At 45.8% G+C, this 25236-nt stretch overlaps 1 protein-coding gene across 1 annotated transcript; it reads right to left on the minus strand.

Annotated features, from left to right (window-relative positions):
• Positions 1-213: 213 nt before the first annotated feature.
• AKR1E2 (aldo-keto reductase family 1 member E2) lies at positions 214-11577 on the minus strand. Its single transcript, XM_054591204.1, is given in 5 exon segments — positions 214-316; positions 2934-3105; positions 5118-5247; positions 7055-7222; positions 11485-11577. Coding segments are annotated over 5 exon segments (666 nt in total).
• Between the last annotated feature and the right edge of the window lie 13659 nt (positions 11578-25236).

Genomic DNA, 25236 nt, shown 5'->3' on the forward strand with positions numbered 1-25236 from the left:
AATAAGAATCTCTAAACCCAGTTTCTCCAGCCAAAATAAATGGTGATACAGTTCAAACCATGTAACCTACCAACGGCTTTGGCTTTTTTTGTTTGTTTGTTAGTTTTGTTCCCCCCCCCGCCCCCCCGTGTCACGGAGGTTGAAATGTTGATACCCCAGGAAGAATCTCAGCAGATGTGACCTCTCAAAAACAGCTAATCATTTACTCAGCTTTCAAACTTTCAAACTCCACTTTTTCACTTTGTCTTTTAGTTCCCGTTTTATTTTCTCTCTTTTGTCTTCTGAATTTGCCACACCATAGGATTTTATCAGACCACTTAAGGAGATTTAAAACTTAATATGAAATACTTGAAATGTCCAGATTTCAATAAAAAATTACTCAAAATACCAAGAACAAGGAAGGTATCAAACTGAATGAAAGACAAACAACAGGTGCCTGTCCCAAGATGACCCGGTGTTAGAATCATCTGACAAAGTTTTAAAGCAGCCGCCATAAACCACTGTTTCAACAGCAATCACAAAGTTGGGACAAATGAAAAGGAGAAAATTTCAACAGAGAAACTTGCAAGGAATTTCTCCAGCTTGAGCAGAAACGGTACTGATGAAAACCCAGATACACAATGAGGTGTGGAGAGCAGTAGAAATGGTACGCGCATTGGAAGATGTACATGGTGTGTCCTTGTGGCTGAAATTCTTTGAAGGAACACTCACTGCTGAAAGGAAGACGAATAACCATTTGCGTGTGTCCCATCTGAAGGACGAGACAACCGTAACAAAGCACAGGGCAGGTGTCATGACAGTGCAGTGCGCCCTGGTGCTGCCACCATAGCCTGGAGTTCCCATTTCACTCCAGAGAAGAATGGGAGAAATCAGGTGCGTGTAACCCCAGAGCAACCCCTTAAACCTTTGCTGGGTAGTAGTCCAGGCTGTCATTCAATAGGCCTGGGTCCCATGACAGGCTTGACAAAAAGGCCCTCACTGCCTGGCTGCTTTTTCTTGCTTTCTCCCTCATGTCCTGCTTCACTTTCTTTGCCCATCTTCCCTAATGTCTGCACACAGCCAGCCACATCTCCTGATTGGGCTGTTTCCTTTCTTGCTGATTATGCCGCTCATTTCCTACATATCCTTGGGTTTCCATTCCAACAAAAGGAGAGGAAGCCCAATAGTACAGATATTCATAAGCAGCACCCCACCCTCATTCTAAAGGTACCAGAAACACAAGCCAGCCCTCAGACACAAGCAGGCCCCTTGAAGGGGACAAGCGTGTCCCTTTCCTCATAAAGCCTGTGTCTGCAGGCCCTGGAGAGGGGAAGCAGTTCCACAGAAGGCAGGCTATCCAGAGAAAAGCAGGGACCCTGTGAGACAGGAGCCGCACAAAGCCTCAGGGCACTAAGCAAACAGGGAAGGAGGAGCTGATGGGGACCTGTGGCTCCTGTCCACATAAGAAACATTCACACCTGTCGAGAATTTTTGTGACTTTATTTGAGCCAAACTGAAGAAAATTACTGGGAAGCAAAACCTCAGCCAATGGAGAAATACTCTGGTGAATGGCAGTTTAGCACTTTTTTACTACTTTGGGCATTTTATTACCATGCCACTGAGCTAGAACGTTAGTCGGTCTCTGTCACCACCTGGTGGCAGATATAGAAACAGTGCTGACGCTGGCTGGGAGATAAATCGTAAATGCAAAGACAGGTACATATATTTGTTATTCAGGATCCATATTTGATTATTTGCTAAAATTTATTTATAATACAAAAACAATACCCTCAGGGTTTTCCTGATCATTCTCAGACGTGCATAGGGCGACAAAAATTGAGGCCACCTGCCTGGTTCCTACTGGGGTGGAACAAGGCATTGCTGTGCCTTATTTCTGATCCACAGCTTTCCCTTGAGAAGGGACTTGCGGGCAGAAACCCCAAAGCTCTGTGCCGTTCACTGACCAGCAAGCCGGACTGGCCCTCAGCTTCAGAGAGCGTGGCCCGATGCCAGGGCAAGGGGTCAGCACGTGTGTTAGCGGCCATGGGGCCAGAGGCCAGAGTCAGTGTGCACTGCGGCCATCGCCCAGAGCTCACTCCAGACACAAGACAGCCTGGGGTTCACCTCTGTCTTTCAGGAGAGGTAGTGCCTGTGGCAGCAGGGTTGGGGCTTCCAGGCATAGTTCCCGACAGATCCAACACCTCAGTTAATCTCTGTTTCATCGATTCTCCTGGTTCGAGGATGGCCTGACTGGGCGGCCCTCCCCTGTGCCCGGAGGGCCTCCTGCACTCCTGCGCCTGCACCTGCCCATCTCACGCAAAGGCTCCAGGGCCTCGTCTCGCTAAACTCAGCAAGCCCCACTGTGAGCCTGCTTTTCCCCCACGAATCGCGCTCCCTCCCATGTTGACCTGCAAGGCTGCAGGCACCCCGTGGGCTGGGCCAGACGTTGGTGTCAGCAGGGACCTCTTGCCCTCCTGTCACGCTGCCACTTCCCCACCACCCCTCCCGGCGCCTCTCACGCCTGTCACGTCCTGACTCCCACATTGGACACTCTCCTTCAGGCCTTCTCACTTCTCGCTGGGACGCTGGCAGCAGGTTTGAAACGTGGTCCCTTCCTCCATGCATCTCCCAGACCCATCCCAACTTCGCCATCTGCCGAAGCTTTCATTCCAAAATGCTTATAAAAGAGCTAAAGAAAGTATGAAATCCTAGCAGTGGTAATGAAAAGTGGATTTCTATCTTTCTTTTTTTATACTTCTCTGTCCTTTCTGTAATTGTCATGTGATATTTTTAATCAAAAAAATAAACATTTGACAATAGGAAGAGGTCTGGATTAGTTATTCCTAAAATACACATTTCAGAGAGAGGAACAAAAGGAAACTGAGGTCTCTGAGAGTCACTGCCAGGTGGCCCTTCCCAATGCACCCTGCACATGTGCGTTTCAGGGACACAACCTGGTGACTATGAACACGAGGAGCTCTGGGTCATACAGCTTCCCGACGGGGCCCATCAGTAGCATGAAGACGCTGCTGGTGAGCCCCGCTCCCTCCCACGTGTCCAGGAAATCAGTGTCACTCGGTATCTGCATGTCACCGCGGTCCAAGGGCAAGTCTTTTTCCTTGGGCTGTAAGGACCAGAGGAAAGGAACTTACTGGGGGCTGATGGTCACCCCTGAAAACGAGAATGGATGAAGGGAGAATCAGGTGCAGGGAGAGAATGCTGGACCCTGGGCCAGAGGGTCTGGGTCTGAGCACATCCCTCACACGAAGCCCTGCGACCTCTCTTCTCCAGGCCCCACCTTCACCTTCACAAGACAAGGGCGGGGTGGGTTGGGCGGGCAGCAAAGTCTTCACCAGCCTGGAAGTTCACCGCCCACTTCTCACGTGTCAGGAAAGAAGACCTGGCATCCTTGCCCATTGTGAGAACATCGTTTAGTAACTTCAGGTAAAGAAGAGGGAAAGAGGTTTGCTTTCTTATCTCAGGAGCTTGGTGGACTTTCTCCAAAGTCCATTGGGAGGCTCTTCTCTGTTTTTCTTAGAATCCCCATTGTGTGAGAGATAATGAAGCTAGAGATAAAAGGGGCACAGCAGGTGCAGCGTGAAGAAAGAGCTTGACAGGGAACAAGGGTATCCCTTAGGAACCCCGTAGGTACTTATGATCGGTCCTCGTGCCTATCACACACAGCTTTATGTCTCCTGTCCCCGGAGAATGGTGTATGACACATGTTTGTTCAATGACAGCTAATTGTTCTCTTGTGCAATAGTGGGGTGAACTAATGTCTAAAAGTACAGCCTGATCCACATTTTATAGGAACTTTTCAATATGAAGCAACTAGCTGTCCCACTTCAAAGTCACCTCCTGTGTTGACATTTCTCTCGACCTCCACAAAAGTGCTATCTGGCCTCGGCCCTGGAACCTGTTGACTCCTCAGGCATCCCATGACAGGGATCTGCTAGAAGGTGAGGGCCCGGCAGGGTGGCGTATGCCTGGCCTGAGCATTAGCGTCTTGGCCCCGACGATCCTACTAAATCTTCCTGTGCCTCAGCTGCACCATCTGTGCAGTGGGGATACTAACAGTACCCACCTCGCAGAATTGTTGTGAGGATTAAGTGAACAATGTGTACGAAGTGACCAAAACAGGGCCTGGTCAAGTGTTAAAATAACACTATCCGCTGACAGTAAGTGCGACCCAGCTGTGGTCGTTACTTTAAGACTTACTCTCTGGGTGCTCTGATGTCACAGACAGAAACCATTTCTGAATTGTCCTCTCTCATCTTCTGTTCTCCACTAATGTGCCGGATGAGCAATTTCCACCTCATTATTGAAATTATACACCAATCCTGAAAGTAAAGCTACTTGAGGAATGAAGTGATTTTTGTTGTTTAATCTCAATAGAAACCTGGCAGCTGGGCACACACCATGGGTTCCTCAAACAAGGGCCACACATGGGAGATGCCAGTGCAGCTGTCACCCCCTCCAATGTAGGCAGAGTGTACTTCCAAGGCCCCCTGGTGCCTCCTGTGTGACTGAGCCCTTGGTCAGGCAGGTGTACAGGGACATCCTGGCCAGGACCAAGGTGAGATTGAGGCTGGGAAAGCAACTGCGGAGGGTGTAGGGGGAAGATAGGGTTGTGTGTGTGAGACACAATCAAGTGAAGAGAATAGCACCAAAGGAAGTGATAATCCCCCTCCAGAATCCTCTGTAACCACTCCAGGTAAATGAGCAGATGTCTCTCATATCGCAAAGCAGCCATCACTCTCCAGGAGAACATAAGCTGCGGGAAGGGACTGGGCCCAGGAATTCCCTGGGACCTGGGAAGTGATGTGAGCAGCAGCTTCAAGCAGCTGTATGTCCCCTGTCTGCTGCTTTCACCCAGAGACCTGGGGAAACATGGGCTGCTCTCTTGGCTTGGAGATGAAATGACTGGCTTTGAAGCAAAAACCATTCGCGGTGAGAGGTCCTCACGTCCAAGCCTCTCCTGAACTGAAGCCCAGAGACAACTGAATGCATGTGTGTGGCTGACACAGCCGAGAACTCATGCGCCCTGGCTGCCAGTCCAGCTCTTTCCATCCCCCATGGGGGCACGACCAGGAAGGAAGGCTGCCAATGGGGGATCTCCCCAGGCCTGGGTGGTATCCTGAAACCCATGGGCCAGTGTATGAGGTAGAGGTCCAAGTACTCCAGCTCCGAGGCCTTCAGAGACTGGGAGCAGGCTGCTCTCACCAAGGACTTCTCATGGCAGGTGCACCAGAGTTACGAGGGAAAGGACTGCCGACAATTGGCCCCAGAGCCAGTGTTGACACAGCATCTGTCCCTGGGTCCCACAAATCTGGTATCTGGAAGAACAACACCCATGTTGGCCATAACATACAGTGGGGCCGTAGGGTCATGGGGCTGTGACATTATCCTCCAATGGCACAGGACCCTCCCCCTCCCCCGCCCAGGGAGGAGACTCCAAAGCTGGGCTCCTGCCTGATTTCTACTCATGGGAAGTTGGGGACACTGTGAAATATTTGATAGGTGGGCTGTGTGGTTATTTGGATCCACTGGGACCACAAGCAGAAAAGATATAAGGAAAAATCAGAAGAATTACTTTATTGGGTTTCCCACTTGAACAGACTTTGTGTTAAAGGTTCTGTTACTCAGACTCATAATTCTGCGTCTTAAACTAGGTAAGGAAGTTAACACCCACTGCCTTATACTTAGCTAGGTATTTCCATGCACACCCTCTGTGAAGTAGAAAGTTTGTAATTTGTTTTTCCTTTATTATTTTCTTCCTTATAATATTTACTATTAACTGTGACAGAAGGTTCAACCATAGCAAGAGCAAAAACAATAATAAATAAGAGAAAGAGTATTAAAATATATAAAATCAAACTATAAACACAGTATATTTACAGAAAAGAAACTAGAATACATCATATTGTTAACAACAGTGCTTCCTAATGGTGAGAATATCAGTGACTTATATTTTTAAAAATTATATTTCCAAGATGTTTCAAAATTCCAGGAATGAGGAACACACATCCTCTGCTGGCTGTGACCCAGGGAGGAGCACCCTGTCCCAAATCACAGGGCTGGCCTTAGAAACCCCAGGACCCACCACCCTAACTCGAGGATCAGGAGAGATTTGGGTTCCTTTGCCAAGGTCACACCAGGGCCTCTCCTTTTGCGGCGCTGGTGAGTTACAGAAATTGTAACCAGGTAACACAGAAAAGCAATTCTACTACAGGGACAGCACTGAACCTCGCAGTTATGGAAATTTAAATGTGGGAGTCAGTCTCATCTTACTCAGGGCGAAGCTGGGACCTGAGCCAGCCAGAGACTGACCCAGTGTCTCTCACAGCTCAGGAGGGACAGCTGGGACGTGAACTCATGGCCCCTGGCATAGCAGACTTAACGTTCTTCTTCAAAGTCAAAAGCAAAGGAATTATTTAATTCTCTACTTTCTTGATCCACTGCCAGTGTTCCCTGCAGGGCTCACCTCCTCACTGTCTTTCCTAGCCTTTTCCTCTCCAACTGTCCAGTGCTGTCCAAGCAGGCTGTCACCCTCTCATACCTACACTGCTGTTAGGGTCTCCTGCCTCCTGCCTCCTGTCCAAACGCACGCTGCCTTCTACTCCACAGTCCCCTGTATACAGCACAACTCTTGCTCATGTAGAGGATAAAACCTTCAGCGTTGCTCTGCTGACTGCGGGGAGAGAACTCCTTAAGTGGTGTCCACGTATTCCAGGAGCAGCTCCAGCCACACGGCTCCTTGTCTCTGCTGCCAACATTGTTTGGTCCAGGAACACCAAGCTTCTTAAAGGTCCCTGGACCCACATATAATGACCTATGCTTCATGCCTTTGCTCTCGTTGTCCCCTCTGCTAGTCACACTGTCTCTGACCCCTTTACCTGCACCATTCCCAACATGTGCACAAAGCTGCAGAATTCCCTGTCTGGTCAGGTTCAAGCATGAATGCAAGTCACCAGCTCTACAGGAGCCTGGAAAATCATCCGCACGCTATGTCAGCTGTCTCATCACCCAAGCTCTGAGCAACATGCACCTGCTCTTCCTGCAGGGGACGTCCTACCTTACTGACCATGAAGAGGTCCTCCTGCTGTACCACGCCCTCCTTGATCTTGCACTGGATTCCAGCTCCAAACTCACTCTCATTGTGGTACAGGCACATGCAGTCCAAGTGCCGATATCCCACATCTATTGTCACTTTCACTGCCTGTGTCACTTCTCCGGGAGTTGCCTGCAAAATGAATGAGATCTGAGGAGCTGCCCTGCTGACCCCCTGCAGCAGCAATAAACCAAGTGCTTAGTAGGCCATGGAGCTTTTGTGCTTGGTTGTTATGCAGCATTTCTGGGACAACAGATTGCTGATGGCAGATTTGTAATGTAACATGATTAAAAATAAATAAAAGAAGCCTTTGCAAAGATCAGGGAAGGGTGATGGGGATTGATTCAATTCTATGCCTCAAATCCAACAGCAACATAAAGGAACGTTTTGGCCTCCTAAGCATAGTTTTCACATCTTCTCCTTAACCTGAGTGCAGGAATGCGTGGACTCCTACACCCAGCCGTGTGCAGAAGACACAGTGCATAAAAGACGGAATTAAAGTCAGGCCAGGAGTCAGGACAGCTAAATCCACCAGGTGTTTACTGAATGGCTGCCAAACGCGTGGCCTTGGCTAGATGCTGAGAATCACAATGAGTGAGTAAGGGGAAAATTTGTAGCATTTACAGGCCTACCTCAAGAAATAAAAAAAATTCGAATAAACAATCTAACTTTGCACTTAAAGGACTTGAAAAAGAAAAACAGAGCCCAAAGTGAATAAAAGGAAAGAAATTATAAAGATCAGAGCAGAAATAAATAAAATAGAGTCTAAAAAATACTAAAAATCAGTTAACCAAGCACTATTATTTGAAAAGTTAAACAAGAAAAAAAGAGAGAGGACCCAAATAAATAAAACCAGTAATGAAACAGGAGAAGTAACAATACTGCAAACAACTATGTGGTAACAATTTGGACAATCTAGATGAAATGGGTAAATTCCTAGAACATACAAAACTTCCAAAAGTAAATCAGGAAAATCAGCAAATGCGAATAGAAAGAGTACAACTAGTGATATTGAAGCAGTAATCAAAAAACTCCAATCAAAAGCCCTGGACTGATGGCTTCACAGGTGAATTTACCAAGTATTCAGAGAAGAACTAACACCTCTATTCCAAAGAATTCAAGGGGAAGGAAGACTCCTGAGATCCTTTTACAAGCCCAGATTTATCCTAATTCCAAAACAAGAAAAAAGACACTACAAAGGAAGGAAATTGCAGGCCAATATCATTGATCAACACATGAGCCTATGAAAAAATCTGCAACACAATACTAGCAAACCCAATTCAGCAATATATTCAAAGGATCATACACCAAGATCACGTAGGATTTATTTGAGGGATGCAAGGTTGGTACAATATCTGCAAGTCAATAAACGTGATACACTGCAGAAACAAAATGAAAGATAAAACCACATGATCATATCAACAGATGTAGAAAAAGCATTTGAAAAAACCTAGTGTTCACTTATGATAAAAACTCTCAGCAAACTGGGAAGAGAAGGAACATACCTCAAGGTAATAAAGGCTTTTTATGACAAACACACAGCCAACATCTCATACTCAATGGGCACAAACTACAAGCATTTCCCTTAAGATCAGGAACAAGACAGGGATGTCTTCTTTCACCATTCTTATATCAACATAGTACTGGAAGTCCTAGCCACAGCATTCAGAAAAGAAGAAGAAATAAAAGGAATCCAAATAAGAAAGGAAGAAGTAAAACTGCCATTTTTTGCAAATGGCATGATACTGTTTATAGAGAACCCTAAAGATTCCACCAAAAGACTACTAGAACTGATGATTTCAGTAAAGTAGCAGGATAAAAAAATACATATTCAGAAATCAGTTGCATTTTTATGCACCAAAAAATGAACCATTAGATAAGGAAACCAAAAAAACCCCCCCAAACGCCCCCCCAAACAAAGTCCCATTCACAAGTGCTTCAAAAAGAACAAAACACCTAAGAATAAATCTAACCAAGGATATAAAAGACCTGTACTTGGAAATTATAAGGCACTGAAGAAAGAAGTTGAAGAAGATAGAAATAAGTGGAAGCACATACTGTGTTCATGGTTGGGAAGAATTAACATCATTAAAATGTCCATATTACCCAAAGCAACCTACAGATTCAATGCAGTTCCTATCAAGATATCAATAATGTATTTCACAGAACTAGAACAAACATCCAAACATTTATACAGAACCACAAAAGACCCTGAAAAGCTTCAGCACTCTTGAGAAAGAAGAACTAAGGTGGAGGCATCATACTATACTACAAGGCCACAGTAATCAAAACATCATCGCATTGGCATAAAAACAGACATATAAATCAATGGAACAGAATAGAGATCCCAGAAATAAACCCATCCCTTTATAGTCAATTAGTATTTGACAAAGGAGACAAAAGCATACAGCAGGCTAAGGGTAGGCTATTCAATAAATGGTGTTGGGAAAGCTGGACAGAAACATGCAAAAAAATTTAAACTACATACAAAATAAACTCAAAATGGATTAAAGACTTAAATGTTAAACTTGAAACCATAAAAATCCTTAAAGAAAACATAGGCAGTAAAATCTCAGACACTTCTTATAGTAATATACATTTTTTCCTGATATATCTCCTCAAGGTAAACAAAAGAAAAATATAAACAAATGGGACTATATCAAACTAAAGAGTTTTTGCATAGCAAAGGAAATCATCAACAAAATGGAAAGACAACCCACTGAATGGGAGAACATATTTGCCAATATATCTGGTAAGGGGTTCATATCCAAAATTTATAAAGAGCTTATACAACCCAACACCCAAAAGACAGTTAGTTCAATTTAAAAATGGGCAAAGGATGTGAATATACACTTCTCCAAAGAGGACATACAGATGGCCAATAGACATATGAAAAGATGCTTGACATCACTAATCATCAGAGAACACAAATTAAAACCACAATGAGATATCACCTCACACCTGCCAGAATGGCTATCATCAATAAGTCAACAAACAAATGTTGGTGAGAATGTGGAGAAATGGAAACCCTCATGCACTGTTGGTGGGAATGCAGAATCGTACAGCCACTGTGGAAAGCAGTATGGAGTTACCTCAAAAAATTAAAAACAGAACTGCCTTATAATCCAGGGATTCCACTTATGGATATTTATCCAAAGAAACCTGAAACACTAACTTGAAAATATGTATGTACTCCTATGTTCATTGCAACATTATTTACCATCACCAAGATACTGAAGCAGCCCACGTGCTCATCAGTAGATGAGTGGATAAAATAACTATGGTACATTTATACAGTGGGATACTACTCAGTGTAAAAAAAGAAAATCTTACCCTTTGCAACAGCATGGATGGACCTGGGGAACATTATGCTAAATGAAATAAAAAAGTCAGAGAAAGTCAAATACTGTGATTTCACTGATATGTGGAATCTAATGAACAAAAGGAATTAACAATCAAAATAGAGACAGACTCATTCACAGAGAGCAGATGACAGCTCTGGGGAGACTGAGGGTGGGTGGGTGGAGGGACTGAGCAAAAAGGAAAAGAGGAAGAACTCTTGGAGGGAGACAATAGTGTGGTGATTGCGGGTGGTGTGTTGAGGTGGAAGAGGGTAAAGGGGAATACAGGGTGATGGAAAAAAATTTTGAGATAAATAAATTAAAAAATAAAAATAAGTATCACCAACAGCAAAAGAACAAACTGGCAATGGCAGAGTTTCTTGTGTATTAATCCTCACACGGAGGATATTTTTATTGATTTGAGGGGGGGGGGAACGAAGAGGGATCGGGGGGGGGAGGAGAGAGAGAGAGAGAGAGATGGCTAGATAGATACCAGGGCGCCACGGGTTGCTTCCCATACCCGTCCCGACCGGGGGTGGAACCACTAACCTAGGTATGTGCCCTGCCTGGAAATGGAACCCCCAACCATTTGGTCACGGGATGAATCTCCAACCAACTGGCCACGCGGCCAGGGCCCTTTATCATCTTCTTGATACAGATAATATGTTCCAGGAACAGCTGTCTGATGTTTGATCTAGTTAGGTGACTGCCATTCTTTCTGCCTGTACCCAATTCTGACAACCTTCTCTTTGGGGCTTTCCCAAACATTATTTCTGTATAATTATGATTTGGCCTCAGTATGAAATATCACAGGGACACCCCCCATTTTCAGGAAATGGGCGATCTAAAAATTCCATCTTTCAAACACAGGAAGCTTCCTAGGGAGGTAGGCTACTCGCTGGGCTGGCAGATGCTGCTGCAGGGTCCCCGCAGATTTCCCCACGCCCTAGGGGCAGAGGTCTACAGCAGTGTCCCGGCAGATGACCCCTCCACGTCCCCGTGAGCCGCAATAAGCTAAGGCGACGCCACTCCCCCACTGTGAGGCCGCAGCACCACCCAGGTGCCCAGGCCCAGAGCAGGTATCTTCTCCAAGCCTCGGAGGGGCGACTGAGGCTGCTGCGCGACTCGAGAGGTGGTGGGAGCCATGGCGGTGGACTCCGGAGGGGCTGGCGGCTAGGATTGCCGGTGGCTCGGAGGCCGCCGGTTAGCGTGCGGCGCGGCGCGGCTCGGGACAGTGGCACGCCCACTGTCCTCGGAGCGCGTGGGACGTTGGGAAGCTCTAGGTATTGAGGTTCTGGCAGGTCCCTGCCTCCTACCTACGTGCTGGTGGAGCACAGTACCCGGAGGGTAGTTAAACCAGGCTGATGGGTTGGGTTCCCGAGGGTCCTAGGGTTGGCAGGGCCACCCCCAGCGCGGCCTGGAGAGGACCTGGGGCGCTTTGTCCACAGCTCTGGGCTCCTGGGTCCAGGGTAAGTCTCTGACGCTCAACCCATAGGAGGGGTCTCCAGGATAAGGAGCGGCGCCTGATTCCTAATCTACAACTGGATGTGCTTGGGGGCGAGGACCCTGAGGGTCCTACAGGTTCATGGGAGGTTGGGCTTTTTTTCTCCGTCAATGACCTTTTGCGGTTAGTCCTGTAATGCTTTCTACTCGTTGAAGTCCTTGGGACAGGAGGCGGCCTGCGGGCCGGGGAAGGGCACTAGAACGCTCCTCCGGGGACCCGGGGCCGGACCACCTTGCTGGAGCCTCAGGTACTCAGGTGGAACTGGGCAGAGTCATTGCCCTGGCTGGCGAGAAGAGGCTTGGAGAGGGACTGGGCGCCCCGGGACAATAGATGGAAACCGAGGAACATGGGGGACTCTGGGTCTCTCTCATACCCTCTGGAGACCTCAGGTCTTGCTCCTTTGCCCCCCTACCCCGCCCCTACCCCTACCCCTGGGGCCTGGGAGCCCCGCTGCCTGGGTGTCTTTCAAACAATCATGGTTTGTTTTTTTTTCTTCTGCTTTTAGGCCCGCGGCTGCAGTGCTAGGGGTAACCACCAGGGGGCCGGCTGTGCCCACTGTAGCAACTGCAGCAGAGAATGGGTCAATTAATTATTCTGGGCTTCCTCCTTCCTCTGACCCAACTTGCACTTTCATTGTTAGCCTCCATCTCCATGTGAGCTGTTCAGAGGCCGGAAGGAGCTGCTTGTGAAAAAAAGCAAAATTACTTGTGGGAACGTCAGAAAATTCTTTATATACAGCTTTCACTTCATATTATGGCCACAAGTATTTTTTGCATTTGCTACTGTTTATATTGTTTGACCCGTCCCTGCCGGTGTGAAAATGAGTCGTCCCTGAACCTGGATGAGACTTGCAGGGTGGGACTGTGAACGCAGGCACGCTGGAGAAGCTGGCACAGTACCAGCTGTCTGCCCTCCAGTGCAGACTACTATGACCCACCTCCCTGTCTGTCTACTGAAACTTCTCCAGCACCCAGCAGGTCACAGATCTGCTGAAGAAAAGGGGAGTGCTTCTCCCCACGACAGCACAGTGGTTTCGCTGCCTCCTCCTAGCTTCATGTCTTGGGAATGTAACCTTACCTCTCTGAGCCTCAGCTTGCTCATGTGAAAACAGAGGTGCTGTGAGGACCCAACTCAGAGGGTTATTGTCAGGACTAAGTGGGAAGCAATCGAGAGTGCTTACCCTGTGCCTGGCCTTGTGGAAAAGACTGCCGAGGGCTGTCGTTTTCTCATTTATGATTTTCTCTTCCTGTTGAAGATGCTCTCTGCTTCAAGCCTCACCTATTTTGTGGTCTGGAAAAAGCTGTTCCCATTTGTAAAATTAATTCCATCTGGGTGTTCCTGTCTGAGGTGTAGCCAGAGCAGGAACCCTGGCCGGCTTGCTGAGGGGCCCCAGGTACACTGAGACATATGCTGAGAAGATTTGTTCTATCAACAATAGGTATGTCAAGTGCTTCCTGTATGCAGGCCCGTTTTCCAGGCACTTGGCATAGTTAAATGAGTGGAACAGATTAAAATCTCTACCCTCTGGGCTTCCATTTCAGTTGGGACATAGGCCAGTCCCATTAGACATCATAGAGGATGCAGGATGTTCAGTGCATCACCCTCCTGGCCTCCTCTAGATATGGATTCCTCTGCCCTCCTTGTCAGATGAGATGGATGACAAACCCCAGGAACAACTAAAGGAGTGGGAGGGCTCCTTTCTTCATGGTGGGGAATATTTGGGGCTGAGGCCAGTTGGGGTCAGCATTTGGGAGATGTGGACTTTACCAGCCTAAAGCAGTTTATGGCTTACATGCAGCTCAGCATGCCTGGCCCAGATCTGGACCACCATGCCTGCCTTCTTTTGACCCAGCTGGATGACCAGAAGCCCACAGAGGCAGCGCCCTAGGGTAAGGTGGTGGGGGTAGGCACATGTGGTCATATGGGGAAGGGTCAGTGCTGGGCACCCCCCGGGGAGGAGCTGGGAGGAGCTGACAGAGGCTGGAGTGGGGACAGGAGCAGATGGGCCTCAGACCATTAGATGGAGTCAGCCTGGGAAGATGCCCTTTTCTGGAAGGCTCTCGGATTTGTTCTGTGTTTGGAGAGGCCCATGGGAAGGCAGGCATGTGAGTGGCCTCTCCTCCTGCAGCTCCAGTGCCATCTCCAGAGGGGTGCTGACTGCAGCACCAGCTCCTGTACCCTCTCAGGAGCTAGATCCTGCTGTATAGCTGAGAACCCAAGGCCTTTTAGTGCTTGAGGCATTTTTGTCATTAGATTTGATGCCATCTCTGGCAGTAGGCCCAGAGCCAGAGGCAAGTGCACAAGCAGTTCTAGCCACAACTCCAGAGCTAGAGTCCAGCTACAGAAGGAGCTCCAGAGCCACCGTGTCTGACCACCTGTGGAGCAGGGGCTGCGCCTGGTGCCTCCCTCAGCACCAGCTCCTGAGGTACACCCAGCAGCAGAGCCGGCCGCCCCTCCCTGATGGTTGTAGCATTCTTAATTTTTCTCTTTATATTAAAAAAATTTAAAACATTGTGTTAAAATTTGATTCAATGTAATGTAACCCTTTAATCATTTTAAACTTCAATTCCCCTATGCTGTGTAACCAGCCTCACTATCTAATTGCAGGCTGTTCTCATCCCCACAAGATGAAAGCTCATACCCAGCCGTCACTCCCTTCCCTAAGCCTTCAGCAACAGCTAACCTGTTTTTGTCTGTTTCTTTACCTAATCTGGATTATTCATATAAATCAAATCATAATATGTGGCTTTTTATGTCTGCCCACAGATTTTAAGATGGACTCATTTTTGCTTTAAAAAAAATTTTAAATAGCATTTTTTTTATTTAAAAGACAAATCCTAGATGAAAAGATTATATGTGAAAACTGAAGCCCTTAGAGTAGATATGTTCAAAATCTTGGGTGGAAACTGCTGTTCTAAGTGTCACTGAGAGTCAAGGGCCATAAAGAAATGGTTGGCTCTTCTGTGGCCATCTAAAAACAAGGAAAACATCATCAGTGGAAAGAAAAATGGAAACTAGAACAACATTCCTCAGAACCCGAGGCCAGAGAAGGGTTTAACAACCTGGTGGTACCAAAAACTCTCAAAAATCACTGCTTTAAAAAGGGTCCAGAAACAAACATGCAGTGCAAACAGGAAGCAGTGCAGGTGGCCGACAATGTGAGATGTTTACCTCCCCGCTGAGGATACACACATTACGGAGAAAGTATGTATCACCATCACTAGCAGGTTTTACATCTGGTGACAACCAGCCCTGGGGACAACGTGAAGAAGCAGAGGCGCCACCAGATCCTCTGGAGAGAATTCTGAAAGGACACTCATCACTGGGAGAACAGCTCACGGGGCCCATTAAGTCCCACAGGTACGTATCTTTACCCAGCTGTGCAGAGCCTAGGAATATATCCAAAATAAATTCTTGCACAATTTTTCCAAGCTATATTTTTAAGACTACTCATTACAGTCCACACAGACTATTCATTACAGGACTGTTGCTCTGGTCCCAGTGCCATCCATGCCCATCCCTCCTGCTAATAACTTAGCTTCTGAGCAGAGCAGCTAGGCCTGCAATCCAGGACAGAGGGAACGGCCAGACTGCCGGCCTCGGCTGCCTGCTCCCTCTCCCTCCAGGCACAAACCCCTTCCTCCCAGTCAGGAAAGCACATGTAGGGCAGCTCAGGCAGTCGCAGGGACAACCTTGAGCCTGCTCCACCCAGGGGAAGCTCTCAATGACAACAACAGAACCTCACTTGAGCTTGAGTGATCAAAGGCCTTTACAAAGCACAGGGAAGTTGGGAAGCTGCTGGAAAGTCAAAGCACCAGACTGGGGGTTTGGAGATGGAAACAGTGCTGAGACTACCTCTGAGGCTTCACTGGAGTGACCCCTGTCCTGCTCCTCTGCCTGCCCCCAGCCCACAGAGTGAGCACAGCCAGTGCCTATGGGAGAGGAGGCTAGTGGTTAGGGGGCACTGAGGTCAGATAGATTCAGTGACCATGGCGAGGTGTTAACTATCTGAGCCTCCATTTCCTGCTTTGTGAAATGGGGATAGCAGTAGCCTCTCATGGTATCATGAAGACAAGTTCAATGAGATTACACTTGGAGGGCCCTTGCCTACACCAAGAGCTCATGTGACATGGGCCTTACAAAGGACCCACTTGGAAAAGGTGACCTGAGGCACATTCTCAGATGGGTGCACTGTGAACTCCTATAGCTATACCTCATGTGACAAGAGTTGTCGAAGTGCCTATCCCCTGTGTCTTCAGGATGGGACTCTGAAAAAAGTAAAGCAGGTATTTGCCCAACTATGTGTGAGCAGTAGGGGCTACAGCATAGGAGGAAGTCAGTCCTGGGTGCCCAAGGTATAGCTTGAAAAATGACAGCGAATTATTGTTAACTGAACTAGGTGGTGACTCCAATCACTACTGTCTTCTAGATGTTTCACCCCCTAGTATTTGGCCTTCAGTTTTTGATCTTGGAAGTGTTTTTTTTCTCCATACATGCTAGTAAAGACCTCCAAAAGCCATCCGTGTTCAGCAGGCAGGACCAGCAATACCTTCACCATCCAACCTCAGGGGTGTATCAGCTGCCAGTCCTGTCAGTTTAGCTCACAGGGATCTTGATTGTCTTTCCTTCCACAAGACATCACACTGGCCCACTGTATCAATAACATGCTAATTGGATCCAATGAGCAAGGAGTAGCAACTACTCTAGACTTTATTGGTAAACGTGTGCATGACAGCGGGTGGGAAATCCAACTAAATTCAAGGGACTCCATTTCAGTGACATGCCTAGGGGTCAGTGGTCTAGGGCATGTCAAGATATCTCTCCCAAGAAAGATAAATTGCTGCACCTGGCCCCTCCTTCCACCAGAAAAGGCACACCGCATAGTGGCTACTTTTGATTTTTGTGGCAACAGATTTCTCATTTTGACATATGGCTCTGGCCCATTTATCCAGTGAACTAGAAAGCTGCTAGTTTTGAGCTGGGCGCAGAACAAGAGAAGGCTCTGCAATAGGTCCAGGCTGCCACGCAGGCTGATCCAGCAGGTCCAATGGTGCCTGACATGTCAGGGGCAGTCACGGTTGCTGTGTGGAGCCTGCCACAGCCCCTTTGGTGACTCAACACACAGGCCCTTGAGATTTGGGAGCAAGGCCCTGCTGTACTCTTTAGATAACTATGTTATATTTTATACAATATGTAAAATATTTATTATATACTTTACCATGTTACAAATGTATTATTAATATATAAATTTATGTATCAATATTAATATTTTCAAATAGTCTTATAAAATAGATACATAATATATAATTATATATGTATATAAATATATGATTATACTCTAGTGTATGTAACTATATACTGTATAATATGTGATCTTTGTATGCTATTGCCTAATTGCTCTGTCTAGAACTGCCAATACTGTGTTGAGTAAAAATGGGGGGAGTGTGCATCCTTGCCTGTACCTGACCTTACAGCAAAAGCTTTCAGTTTTCCCCCACTGAGTGTGCTGTTAGATGTGGGCTTTTCATAAAAGGCCTTTATTGTCTTGAGTAATTTTATTCCTAGTTTATTGAGTAGTTTTATCATGAAAGGCTGTTGAATATTGACATGTTTTACATCAACTGAAATGATCACATAGTTTTTCCCTTCATTTTGATAATGTAGAGTTTTTTTGTATGTTAAACCATCCTTAGGACAGACTCTCTCATGTTAGGCTTTTGCCCTTATGCCTTCATGAACATTTGTGTGGGAGTCTATACGATTCCTTGGCATGCCTGCCCTCACACACTACTTCACTGCCTTGATTTCTATAACTTAAGGAAAAGTCTGAGTGGCTGGAATTGTATGTTCTCTAACTTTGTTCAAGATTATCCTATTCTTGGCCCTTTGTATTTCTTTGTAAATTTTGAAATTAGCTCTTCAATTTCTACAAAGAGATACCTGTTGAGGCATTTTTTATAGGGATTGTATTGAATCTATAAATAAAATCTAGGAGAGCTGACATTTTAACATTATACTAAGGAAAGAGACACCAGAGCTTAAAAAGAAAGAAATGATAAGCTGGGAACAAATATTTGCAACTCATACCTCAGGAAAAGGGCCTAATATCCTCTATAAATAAAGAGATCCTAGGAACTGATGAGAAAAAGAGCAGCCACAAAATATAAAATGGACAAAATATATCATCATATACTCCACAAAAAATAAATAGCCTTATACACATGAAAAATGTTAGTCTCAATTATATGACAAAATTACTAAATCAAGAAGATTGAGGATATACTATGAAGCTGTATAAAATAGAAACTTTTATTCATTAGTGGTGGGGAATGCCTGTTGCCTTCCAATGGAGGCAGTTTGGCCACATCTATCAAAATTGCAAATGTCTTTGCCCTTTGATTCAACAGCCCCAAGGTCAGGGCATTTATCCCATGGAAACACATATACTCAACGTGTGCAATGGTTATGCACTGCAGCCTTCTTTATATGAGAAAAAATTGAAAACCACCAATTTCCATCATTGTCACTCAGATTATATGAGTTATGGCCATCCCTGAGATGGAATACAATGCAGGTAGGGAAAAGATCAGGAAGAAAGAGTGAAGAAAGGAAGATCTTTTTCTACAAATTTACAAAAATCTCTCCCTGGTCCTGATTGCTCATGGGGCTGGACCTCGTTGCTCTGCCCCCCACCCCCACTTCAAGCTGGCTTTTTTAAGCACCTGGAATCATGACTTGACTAGTGTGCCATCAATGCCAGAGTCTTTGTGGCCAGTGGGGGTTAAAGGCCGGGAATCTGGGCCAAGCGTAGACAGTGATCAGAAAAGGGATCCTAGCCAGTCTCCTGGAAGACATTACCAAGTTCCTTTGGAAAACTCAAACCCCAGCTTCTGTTTTTACCAGTGGGAAGACAGATTACAGGGATGTCTTTGACTGTCTCATAGAATCAAGGAAAACTTCATGGCGGAACCTAGGAATGGTTTCCTACTGCCCATTTTAAAGATGGCAAAACTGAGGGAAGTTAAGGGAATGGCCACAAGGGATCAAGAGTAGCATTGGTGCTCAGACCAAGGGGCCCTTGTGCCCTCCAGCTGCACCCAGGTTGACCCTGAGCTGCTGGACAAGGACACGTGAATGACCTGCTGATCCTGGCAGCTGCTCTGGCTTGTCTGTGACCCACATTCCTTCTTTAAGTCCTGCTGCAGTCAGCTTCCTCTAGTAGAACCTAGTAGGCACTTACCTATGCACTGAATCAGTGTAATGCTCCCAACAGGCCTATGAGGTGGCTGCTCTCATTTTACAGACAAGAGACCTGAGACACGAAATGTCTTGGGTCAACTGGTTCATTCACTGATGGCACTCAGCACCTGTGCACTGCTCCCTGCGGTGTGTAGGCAGCTGGAATATAAATGTGAACCCCAGACACCTTCCCTGCCCTCAGAGCTCACAGAGCAACAGGTGGGACAACATCTAACCCACAGCCAGTAAGTGGCAGCTCCAAAGCTATGGCCACCTCTAGCACAAGGCTGTACACACCTGTGGAGTTAAGAGATAGCTCTGGCACTTGCTATAGAGCTAGATGTAGGACCAGCTACAAAATTAGAGACACCTCCAGCTTGAAAAGTTGGACCAGCTTGAGAGTTCAAGGCCAGTCCTGGTTCAAGGCGCAAACCTAAAGCAATACCCATAATTCACTCTCTCACCAATTCTGGTACTGGTGCCAGAATTAGAGTCAGCCACAGAACTAGAGCCAATTCTAGAACCAGCTTTAGCACCACTCCCTGAGCTAGAGCCTGCTCCAGCACCAGCTCTGGCACCAGATCCTATGCCAGTTCAACAGCCAAAGCCAGCTGCATGTCTAGCATCAGCTGCAGCACAGGCTCCAGTGCTAGAGGCCCCCTTGGCAGCTCCATCAGTATCAGCTCCCAAGCTACAGTCAGCACCTGCTCCAGTACTGGAACCGCCTTTCTCTCCTTGTGATGATAACTTTTTAAAAGAATGTTTTCCAATTCACATACTTATGGTTTGCTGGATTTTACGTTTTAAAGTTTACATACAGTGAACATTTACCTTTAATCATTTCTAAATTGTACAATTCAGTTGCATTAAGTAAATTTAATATCCTGTGCAATTATCACCACTATTTACCATGCCAAGCAGAAATCTTCTACATATTAGTGCAGATGCCAGGCTTTGCCAGGAACCCCAGACCTGCTTTTAGCTCTGCAGGACCCCAGGAGCCCTGCTCAAGGAGCTTGGCTCTTTCTGTGGGTCAGAATTGGAAACACTGGCATCAGGAAGGGTGCCAATTTCCACATCCCTCACTCCCTGACCATCACTTACCTCCTTTCTGTTTCTTTGAGGTTCCTTATCCTCACCTGTGGGCCCCTCCTAAGCACAGCTGACCCTCTGCCCATGTCCCGCCAGAGCTGAAGACCCCTAGCAATGCCAACCTGTTCTATATCACGAGCCCTACCACCAAATGGGACTTTGTCCTGCAAAGTGGACTTTCACCAAAGGGTGAAGGTCAGGCCTGGAGCCAGGCCAACCCTCCCTATCATGAAGCAGATGGTACTCCAGATTGCAAGGACACATTCTAATTGGTCCCTAGCACTGGCCAGCACAGGGCCACATCCCCCAGGGCCTGGCTATTCAGGTAGCCAAGCACTTACAGAGTGCAGTGTCCCAGACCAGGTGGGCATTTTCTGCTTAACCTGCCAACTCAAGTCACCTGGGAGTCCAGATTCACCTTGAAACTCTCCTGCTGCAGCCTCAGTGCCTGCCCCTCAACGGGCGGGCCTGGCCTCCACCTGTACACTCATGGGCCTGGGCGTCTTCTGCTCTTTGGGAACGAGAAGACTAGCTGACACTTGCCAAGGAGTGCTGGCAATGAGCATAGCATCCTGCCCACCTCAGGGCAGTCCCTTCTGTACCCTTCCCTCAGTCCTCTCAAGTGCAGGTCATGGCCACTGGTGCCCACAGCATACCTCACCATCTAGCCACAAGGGACAGTACATCTTCACACTTAGTCCTTGGAAAAGTTCGAATGTGTCCCCTGCCTTAGCAACAGGGATGTGCTGATGTGCTCAGTCAGCTCCTCCAGTCTTCTGGGAAAAAGATCAAGGTGAGCTTTCCTGGGGTTCCCATTGGCCAGGACACGAAGATCTCACCACTCCATTTCCCTGACATATCTTACCCTTCTCAGCCTCTCCCTTCCTAGAATTAGGTTTGGCATGCCTGGCAGTCTGGCATTTACGGCTTTCGCTGCCCCCACAGTTCTGGAAGTCAACAATGCCATCATCCCTGGCCATCCAGGCATAGGTCAGCTCCCAGCAGCTCCTCTTCCTCTTCGGCTCCCACCACACCTGTGGTGACCTTGTCAGTGTGGATGTGGACAATGGCAACATGTTCCAGATCATTCTGGTGAGCTGGGCAGGTGCATTGTCCCTGGTCCCCCTAACTTAGACCTATCTCAGTACAGACCTCTCCTGAATGGCTACTTTGAAAAGTAGCAAGCTCTGGGATTTCTAGTTATCATGCCATTTCTGAGAAGAGGCAGATGGCCACCAGAGTCCCCAACTGTACACAGGAAGCCACTGAGGCAGGCCTCATTTAGAGCTAGAGGCAGCTCCAAAACCAACTGCAGTCAGAAACAGGACCACATACAGAGGTAAAACCACCATAAGACTCAGAAAGAGCCAGTTACAACACTGACTCTAGAATCAGTTACAAAGTCAGAGCCTGTGCCAGCACCACCTCCTGCACCAGCTTCACAGCTGCAGCCAGCTCTGTCATCAGCTCGTGAACTAGAAACTGCTCCATCATCAGTTCTAGCACCATCACCAGAAAAAGAACTAGCTCAGGCAAGAGCTCCAATACCAACTCTAGAATTAGAGTCCACTTTATCATGGTCTCCTGTGCCAAATCCCGCAACAGTTGCATTACCACCTCTAGAGCTAAAACCTGTTCCAAAGAGATTGCAGAATTAGAGCAGTGCCAGGTTGGAACTGAGACCAGTACCAGTTTCAGAAGAAGAGTCAGGTCCAGAACTAGTTCTAGCATCAGTTCTAAGCTAAAGCCTATACCAGCTCAAGAGCTTATATCAGTTGTTACAAGAGCTCTAGCTGTAGCTCCAGCACCATGACTACCAGCTACTCCAGAGATAGTAGCCCTGTCATTAGTTTGGGAACTGTCTCCAGCACCAGGTGTAGACCTATAACTGGCCTCCACCTCAATGATAGAGCCACTGTGAGTTTCAGAGCTAGAACCAGCTCCAGAAACAGCTCTAGAACCAATACCTAACCTAGAATCAGCTCTAGCACCTACTCCAGAATGAGGGCTAATGTAGACTCCACAGGAAGAGCCAACTAAAGCTCCAGACCAACAGTAGTTCTAGAACTAGAACCAGGTTTGGTGCTACCTTTAGTGCAAGCTTATGAGATACTGCTAGCAGCAGCTCCAAAAACAGAGCCTTCCTGTCCCTGGTCTGTGGGGACATCCTTTTTCTTCTTTTGTAGCTGTTTCTGTTTCTTCTTTTCATATACTTTATGGATTCCTGTATAAAATTCATGTTAAATCGAGTTTACTTATTAAGCCATTTTAAATTGTACAACTACATGGTGTTAACTACATTCACTATGCAGTGCACTATCTAGTTCCAGAACATATTCATCACCCTAAGCAGAAATCCTGTACCCATTCAATTAATCCCCTATCCCCATGCCCCCTGCTCCCTGGCAACCATACCTGTTATTCATTGACCTATTTAGGGTATTTGCACAAGTGGTGTATCACAAAAGATGTGGCCTTTTGCAAAGTGTTTCTTTCACATAGCACAATGTTTTCCAGGTTCATCCACATTGTAATACACATTAATATCTCCTTCCTGGTTTTGGCTAATATTCCACTGTATGCATATATGACTTTATCCATTCATCTGATGGAGATTTGGGTTGTTTCCATTTTTCAGATACTGTGAATAGTACCACTATGAACATATATACAGGTATTTGTTTGAATACCTGTATTAATATCTTTTGGGTATATATGCTGGATTGGGATTGCTGGGTGCTGGGTCAAATAGTAATGCTACACTTAACTTTTCTGAGGAACTGCCAGCCTGTTTCCCACAGCTACACTACCATTTAACACTGTCCCCAGCAACGTATGATGCTGCAAATTCCTCAACATTTTCTCCAACAGTTATTTTCTGTTTTTAAGTTACAGCCTCCTCAGTGGGTGTGAAGTGTTATCTCATCGTGGTTTTTGATGTTGCATTCCTTCTGTTTTCACATGTGTATTGGCCCTTTGTGTATCATCTTTGGGCAAATGTGTATTCAAGTATTTTATCCATTTTTAGTTGGACTGTTTGCATTCTCGTTGTTGAATTATAGGAATTCTATATATATTTTAGATTTTTTTCCCATTCTATGGGTTGTCTTCTCAATCTCTTGAGAGTGTCCTTTCATTAAAAAACAACTTAACTTTGATGACTCTCAATTTGTTGTTTTGTTTTGTTGCTTTTGCCTTTGGTGTCATATGTAAGAAACCATTGCTATTCAATGGTCATGATTTGTCTGTTTTTGTCTAATAGCGTTACTCTTTTTCCTTTTTTAAAAAGATTTTGTTTATTTAATTTTAGAGAGAGGGGAAAGGACGGAGAAAGAGAGGGAGAGAAACAGTGATCAGTTGCCTCTCTCAGGCTCCCCACTGGGGACCTCACCCACAACACAGGCATGTGCCCTGACTGGGAATCAAACCAGTGACCCTTCAGTCTGCAGGCCATTGCTGAAGCCACTGAGCCACATCAGCCAGGGCTAATAGTGTTTTTATTTTAACTCTTAAATTTAGGTCTATGATTCATTTTGAGTTAAAATTTCATATGGTGTTAGTAAAGATCCAAACTTTGCTCTTTTGCATGTAAATGTCAAGTTTTTATAGCACCATTTGTTGAAAAGACTGTTTTTGGCTATGGTCAGTATGGCTTAGTTGTAGTACACATTATGTAGTACTCATCCCACAAAATGAAAGGTTGCTGGTTCAATTCCTAGTCAGGGCAGATCCCTGGGTTGCAGGTTTGGTCCCCAGTTCAGGTGCATATGAGAGGCACCTGATTGGATGTTTTTTCTCACATCAATGTTTCTCTCCCTCTCTCCCTCCCTTCCCCTCTCTCCAATAAATAGACTTTATCTCATATAATGTTCCTGTTACCAATCTTGAAAATCAATCAACCATACATGTATAGGTTTATTTCTTGACTCTCGGTTGTATTCCATTGACCTGTGTGTTTTGACCTTCTCTGTTGAAACTTTGCTGAAAATATTTATTGGCTCCAACAGGTTTTTGTTTATTTTTATTTTTATTTTAATTCCTTAAGATTTTCTACATAGAACCTCAAGCCCTTTTTAAATAGAGATGCTTTCACCTTCCTTTCCAATTTTGGGGTCTTTTTATTTCTTTGTCTTTCCTAATTGCTCTGGCCTAACTTCCATTAATATGTTGAAATTAAGTAGAGGGAAAAGGCATCTTTGTATTGTTCTTGTTTTTAGAGATAAAGCTTTCAGTCTTTTACCATTGAGTATGATGGTAGGTTTTAGGTTTTCATAAATATTCTTTATCATGTTGAGAAAGTATCTTTTTGTTTTATTGAGCTCTCTTATCATGGTTTTGTACTTTGTTACATGCTTTCTCTATCAGTTGAAATGATCATGTGGTTTCTATTCCTTCACCTTATTGATACGGTGCATTACATTGGTTGATTTACCTACTTGAACCCTTGCATTCCTTGAACAAACTGCACTTGATCATGATGTAAATCCCTGTCAATATGCTTACTTAATTCTCTTTGCTAGTATTTTGTTGAGGATTGTTGCATATTTATTCATAATGGATTCTCGGCCTGTAGTTGCCTTTTCTTGTGAGGTTTTTGTCTGCTATCAGTGTAGAATGGTGGCATCACAGAATGAGTTAAAAAGTATTTCCTCCTCACCCTAGCTTGTGTGGCTCAGTTGGTTATTGTCCCATACACTAAAAGGTTGGGGGTTCAAATCCTAGTCAGAGCACATACCTAGGCTGCAGATTTGATCCCTGGTTGGGGTGTGTATGGGAGGGAGGCAACCAATTGATGTTTCTCTCTCACATCAATGTTTCTCTCTCTCTCAAGCCAATAAACACATGAAAACAATTTTAAAGTATTCCTCCTTATTTTTTATAGATATTTGAGGATCACTGGTATCATAGTTTCCAAAATATTTGGAAGATTTTAGATTTTCCATGTATTCTTGAGTCAGGTTTGGCAGTTT

The sequence above is a fragment of the Pteronotus mesoamericanus genome, unplaced genomic scaffold (genome assembly GCF_021234165.1).
Source record: "Pteronotus mesoamericanus isolate MK-2021 breed Mesoamerican mustached bat unplaced genomic scaffold, CSHL_Meso_final contig_130, whole genome shotgun sequence".
NCBI lineage: Eukaryota > Metazoa > Chordata > Mammalia > Chiroptera > Mormoopidae > Pteronotus > Pteronotus mesoamericanus.